This window comes from Sitophilus oryzae, unplaced genomic scaffold, assembly GCF_002938485.1.
Source record: "Sitophilus oryzae breed Bouriz unplaced genomic scaffold, Soryzae_2.0 scaffold_1297_pilon_pilon, whole genome shotgun sequence".
NCBI classification, from domain to species: Eukaryota; Metazoa; Arthropoda; class Insecta; order Coleoptera; family Curculionidae; genus Sitophilus; species Sitophilus oryzae.
Genome location: NW_022145945.1, coordinates 11526874 through 11533941, shown reverse-complemented (window position 1 = coordinate 11533941; position 7068 = coordinate 11526874). Strand labels below are relative to the sequence as shown.

General features: G+C 29.5%; 1 protein-coding gene across 2 annotated transcripts in view; it reads left to right on the top strand.

Annotated features, from left to right (window-relative positions):
• Positions 1-353: 353 nt before the first annotated feature.
• The window catches only part of LOC115874791 (AMP deaminase 2), a 52596-nt gene continuing 45881 nt past the window's right edge, over positions 354-7068 (top strand). The window contains exon 1 of one of the 2 annotated variants that reach the window (XM_030890069.1): positions 354-702. In XM_030890069.1, coding sequence (XP_030745929.1) covers positions 585-702 — 118 coding nt within the window. In that variant the 5' untranslated portion in view covers positions 354-584. The remainder of the gene's footprint in view (positions 703-7068) is intronic. The other variant, XM_030890073.1, reaches the window with a different exon arrangement.

The following is a 7068-nucleotide window of genomic DNA, read 5'->3' as shown; positions in this document are numbered from 1 at the left end:
TGTTTTAACTCTGCTCTGTTAATATCTTTATTAAGACTGTCCTTTGTAAAATAAATTCAATTTTTAAAATACTGTTAGGAAAACCTGGACCATCCTGTATCTGTATATTTAGAGGCCCAATAGTTCCCAACAAAAAGAGAAAATATGACACCTAATAGATCTAAAATTTCTATATGACTAACACTAACAGCCCTGATAATCAGCTGTCTTACTATTTATTAAAAATGAAAATAAATAAATTCAATATTGCGCCATAGTAAAATTTTATCTTGGAAAATCACCCACGCTCCCAACGTGCCAAAAGATCGATAACTCCGGCACTTCCACAACTTCCACGGAACACTTCAATTTTCAGTCGCCTCACAAGCGCTAAACACGTGTTTTTCCTTTATTCCAGACATTTTATATCATCGAAATCGGTCTGCAAATAATTATAATCCTGCCGGTACCACCTTATTAATAACAGTACTCGGAACATATTCCACTTCAGTTATCACTGGTCTGTCGTATAGCAAGTATCGCGAGTGGTTCTGTTATTTACAAACTTGTTTTTAGACAAATCGTTTACTTTTTAATATAAAACCATGTCGGAGATGTTGGTGAATGGTTTGAACAAAGGCAGCTCCCTGGGATTTTACTCTACCTTCGATGAAAACGAAGCAGAACAAGAAAATTCTAATAAATTGCTGGAACAAAGAATAGGTTAGTATCTGTTTGTTTTTCGTAGTCGTTGGCGCCGAGAATGAGGTTATGTTTCGTATCGATTTTCTACGTACGAGGGGCGATCGATTGTTGCCCTGACCTGCTCTAGTTTGCCTATGCATCGAGATGGCGTACCATAGATATTAAAAATACAAGAAAACGTATGGGTAAAATTCATAGAAATAGGTAAACTTAGAAAAGTACCAAAATATTTGTTGATTTAACCGTCATAATTTAGTCACATAGTCTTTTACACAAATAAAAACCTACCCCTTTAAAATAAGATGATTTAAAGAAAAAAGAGGTAGTGTTTGTGGTCTTATATTTACGGAATTCTCTGAAACTTTGAACAGCCAAGTTACAGAAAGACCAAAAATATACTTTTGAATTAAAATGATAACAATCTGTCGCTAATATTTCATTTTCATTTGCTCAGCAGACTATATCTACAGGGGTTCGACAATAGTGCGTCGGCATTGTAGCTCCTAGAATAAAAAACTTGGAAATTTTGTTTAAGTGCAAACCTAAAGTATACATATGTACTACGATGTATTTCAGGAAAATATTTTAACTTCTATAGGATGGCTCAAAAAAGTGAGTGGATCAGGATTATTTTTTTTAAATGGAACATGCTGTATATTATTGCATTTTTGTGGCTTTGTTTCAGATTACTTTACATACAAGATACGTACAGATTTCGATAGTTTTAGAGATATTAATAAATAAGTAAAAAAATATATTTTTTCAACCTTGCTTTAAAAAAATTATTACAAAAATACAAAAACTGTCCTGAAATCAAAACTACATTAGGAATTTATTTTAGATCGTCTATACTTACTTTGCTATAAATGTCGTAACCTTAAATCATTATAGGGGAAAATTCTTCGCCAAACTTTCTAAAATATAAAATAATTTTTCTATGTTTTTTAAAATGAAACACCCTGTATATTATTTTTTTTATTAAATGGATAATTAAAAAATAAACATAGTAAAGTAATCGCAAAACAATTTCCGATGCACGTGATCAACTTTGAGTAACAAGCGATGGCGACAGCGCTGCCGGATTGAGATGGATTTGTGAGATGAATCTTAATGTAAAATTGGGAGACAATATACTGTATGATTATTGTTAGTTCCCAGTAATAATTAGTACGCAGAAAGAAAAGAAAAAAAATCGTGGGTGTTTGGGAAGGCTCGAAAGGAAACAATGTTCTTGCGACGTTTCGCGACTTTATTGTCGCTTCTTCAGGCACCAAAACATATATTAGTCCATATTATGCTTACAAATATTCATGGCGACTCCTAACCTAACACCAAGCCACATACGGAAGAAAGAACAGAAACTTATCGGGTATTTTTTTGCCCGATGTACACCGATGCTCGGTTTGTGTCGTACTACAAACGATGCATATTTGTAGGCATAATATGGATTAATATAAATATGTTTTGGTGCTTGAAGAAGCGACAATAAAGTCGCGAAACGTCGCAAAACATTCTTTCCTTTCGAGCCTTCCCAAACACCCACGATTTTTCTTCTTCCTGCGTACTAATATACCGTATGATCGAAAAAAAAACGGCGTCCAGTGGGCTTGGAAATGACGATCGATGACATTTCCCATATAATTTTACATATAAAATGACAGTGATCTTAATTCCATAGCCATTACTGACGCCGTTTTTATTCGATCATACGGTATTTATTATATCATTTTTTAAATATTTTTTACGTTTTATTTTTAATTTAATACTTAATATTTGAGTAAATAATTAATTTATTAATAGTATAGTCACTAAAACTCACAGTAGAAATATTTAAATTTAAGGCAGCAGCTACTCCCTACAAATCGAAATAAGTAGAAATAACTTTGAAAGTGGTATGAAGCTTGGACCTTTGTCAGGTTCTCGTTCAAAATAGTTTTTCAGGAAAGCTACAAGCTCTCTGCTTCGACTCATGCGTCGGCATATTTTCAACACACAATTTCAAGAAATGCAATACAAAAACTCGAAAATTTAGTTCTTCAAAGAACTGTTTGTGCTTAAAAGTACAATTTTTCAAAAAAGACTATGAAAATCCGCAAAAACGGGAATTACTCCCAAAGAAACAACACGATATTATACAAAATAAGTACTGACATTATGATAATTGTCAAATAATAAACGACAACGTTGCTGATCGCGGCGCAATGTGACCAACAAATCGCTTTAAACTAATTTTTGCAGTTTTAATCTAAATAAAATATCTGTTACAATCATTTGCTCCATAAAGTAAAATGAAGAGCTGCTCGGTATCTTTAAATTATACAACAAATATAAACATTTTTGGCCAAAACTTCATTTAGTCAGGTTTATAGGCTTTAGTGTCAATTTTGATATGACTGATGACGTGCATTGGAAAATGTTTTGCGATTACTGTATGTAAATACATAAAATAAAGACTTTAAATAAAGACGCCTGATGCACTATTGCCAGACCCTGTATATTTGTTTGAATGAAAAATACATCTTTTAATACTAATTTGAAGTAATTTCAAGCTTTCTGTTTAATAGTCTGATAGTCTTGACAAATATTAAATTTTCGAAAATACCTATTTTAATAAATTTGGATTCGAAAGACCAAATATCCTCGATATTTAAAGTATAAGCAGTGGTATACCTATGTATATTAAAAAAATAAAGATTACTACAAGCCAAATTGCGTTACATACTCCATGTAAATTGAAATGTAAATATATTAAAAATAACAACCTCGGAAGCTAAGTATCAAAGAAGATTTGTATTTGAAAACAATTCTTTTTAAAAGTATTTTTAACTAATTTACAGTATATTACAAATTCTCCACTATCTTTCGTAGAAAACGATAAGATTATAACAGTACAGTTATTGTGCTACAAAAATTACTTAATGTATTTGTATGGCAAATATTTGCCAATATCTATTGGAGTGGAATCTTCTGGTTTTTTCAACCAAGCAAAATAAACATGATATTTTCCAGCCATTTAGAACCAGTAAATAACATCTTTGTTTATATATCACTTAAATCTTTCTTGTTATGTTAATACGGAAATAAATTTTGGGTAGTGTAGTAAGTGTAGTAATATTTACGTCAATTATATTTGTGCTGCTAGTTCTACTAAAAATAGTTTCAAAATTTTTATTTTGACATTTTATTATCATCTCTAATATAAAAAATAAAAATTTATGTTATGCCATCAAAAGGTATTAATATTTATTTTAATCTTTCTTTTTTATAGCAATAAAATTGTGGATCTAAATCTCTTTTATTAATTTTTAGATTTGCGGCTTAATAACTATATATATACTGTTTTATAACTTTATTTCGAGATAAAAAACAAAAAGGGGATCAAAGAGTTCATAACTTTAGATTATCTTATTTCATAATTTTAATAAATTTTATGAAGTTTTATGTCTTAATATACAGGGTGGTTCAACTAAGATGAGGTGGAACAATACGTTTAAACATAAATGAAATGTTGTAAACTATATTTGATATCAATTAAACTTTTAGTTACGTAATGGATGGCGCGATTTTTAAATTCACTATTGCCATCCATGGACATATTAGGCTCCGGGCTGACTAACTGGAATTTAAATTTCGCGCTGGGGATTCAGATGGTAGCTCTGCATTTATTTATTTATTTCCTGATATTGTCATTCGTTTTGACACTTTAGTTTTGTATTACGAGATTTTGGTTTAAATAAATACTGTTGTGATACTTTAAACTTAAATATGTTTAGTAGCAGTCGAAGTGTGACATTGTTCTTTTTCTCCAAAAAAAATTCTTTATGGGTATTTCGCCACTGCACTGCAAGAAAATTTACAAAATAAAATAGTTATTTTTTGTAAACACTTCTGCGTTAAACCTAAACGGACGCTGCTTGTCAGAAGTTATATTTACAGTAATACAAATTTGCCTAACACAGAAAAAAATGCTGTTAAAAGGACATAATAACAACGTCAACGGTTTCTTGTAGACGTATCTGTTTTAAAAAAGTAAAGTGTTCTCGAATAGTTGAATTTAAATATTTTAAATAGTTTTTTTTCTTTATTCTTTGTATATTTTTTTGCTTCCGACGACGGAAAGAGATAACTTTCCGAAACGTTAAGCATTTTTTTCTTTGTTAGGCAAATTTGTATTACTGTACATAACTTCTGACAAGCAGCGTCCGTTTAGGTTTAACGCAGAAGTGTTTACAAAAAATAACTATTTTATTTAGTAGATTTTCTTGCAGTGCAGTGGCGAAATACCCATAAAGGATTTTTTTGGAGAGATGAATCCGCCACATATACTATAACTGTATTTCAATATTTTAAAATTTATTGCACATTCCGCATTTTTTTTGGTTAAAATTACTTATTAAAACGGGTATTTTTGAGGAAAATTTTTATTTTCTTAAAATTATTCTAGTGTCCGTAAAGTCGAACGGCCCCATTATTTTGAACCATTTACCTATTTTTTTCTATTAAATTTGCATAAAGTTGACCTAGATGCTTTCAAAGAAAAACTATTTTGGTATTCCAGAAGTTTGCTTTTCATTTTGTTTCATTTGGCATGCCTTTCATATCAGATGTTTTAAGATTATTTTAGTTCTATTTATAGGTTTTATGGTATTTATTTCTGGAATAATATAATAATTTAGATTTTTTTATTATTTTAAGTAACAAGATACATTTTGAAAACGTTCTGGTAGTCTTAGAACTTAAAATACAGTTTATTCGTAAAATTGGTATTGGTAATAAAAATCATATTTTTTTCTTATTACAGGTATATCTAAAGATTCGTCTACCTAATCTTAATTTTGTGATTTTCATTTATATACAGGGTGAGTTTCCTACGATGTTCTCTATGGGTATCACGTAAACTATTTGAGATAAAGAGTCGGTTAAATGGCGAAAGAATTGCAGTTTTGTGGGGTCATAAATATGCGCCTTTCAGATTTTTGAAAAAATTCATGGCTTACTAGATATTTCGAAAAAAATAAATTTTGGATATTTTAAAAGTTGTCCCTAATTCCATTATAATCTATTTTAGCCAAAGTTTTTAGATAAAAGTTGTAGATACTCACATCCCTAATGAGTTTGTATTCTCCGATTTTTTCTAAAGCCTTTAATTTTTGACATATGACACAAATATATGTTTTTTTAAATGGAAACCATAGTTGGCCATGACTTCGTAAAAAGCGCCATTTTTTAAGCTTTTCAGCGATATAAGCTATAATATGTTTTTTTCACAAAATTACTGAGTTATAGCCAATTCTTATCTTTCTTGACCAATTTCACTTAGTTAGCCATAGAAACAAGTTCAATTGTTGTTGCTCTCAGAAATGTGGGATCTATCGATTAAAAATATTTTCAGTATTAACTGCGGCACTTCCGGAAATACCGAAAGTTGACAACAACTTTCTTATTTTAAATGGGTGCTCATTTTTTATTACATACTTAAATTCTCTGTAAAATTCTATGAATATTGATGTTAAACACTCTATACCCAACATTAACCGTTTTTGAGAAAAAAAATATTTAAAATTTTTGGACGAAAAAAACTACCTGTCTACGAAATTTGTATAGCTTAAAAGTGAAATAAAGTGATTACCACAGTCACTGTGACATAAAGAGAAGACATGTGGCTATCTATTTCAAAAATTGAATTGTTCGAATTCGATTGTCATATAATATTGGCGGTAGGTCATGGAATTGAGCGATTAAAAATTATTATAAATCATTTTTTTGAAATGGAAACACACTTTTTTATTTCATTAGTGAAAAAGTTTTTTAATTCATTACTTTTTGACTATACATGTTCCTATACCTAAAATAAACCGTTTTTAAGTTATTTAAGATTAAGTTTTAAAATGTATATTTTTCATGATTTTATCTAGCTTCCTTTGACAATAAGTATCAAACAATCAAACAATTTATTTCTCTCTATCAGAAAACTAATTATTTGAATTTCCTATACTTATTATAATACTGTCTGCCTTAAGAGTTTAAAGAGTGTATTTATAAAAATATATCTCGTATTTTCGTTCTTTAGTGATATCTAATAGATTATTATTAATAATATTTCAATTATTGTGATTTATAAGTGAATAAAGGTTTAAGAAAACGAAAGATATCTATTATTAATAAAAATTGTAGATCGAAAAAAAAAACGGCGCAAAGTTGGCTTGGAAATGATAATCGATGATATACTACTATTTGAACAAAGTGTCACAATATGACATTGTCAGAGATCTCTTGTTTTACATCACTTGACGGTTAAAGTCATAGGCTACTGGTTAAAATCAAGAAATACCCTTTAAAATTAAATCTTAAATAACTTAAAAATTTTTTTCACTAGTGAAATAA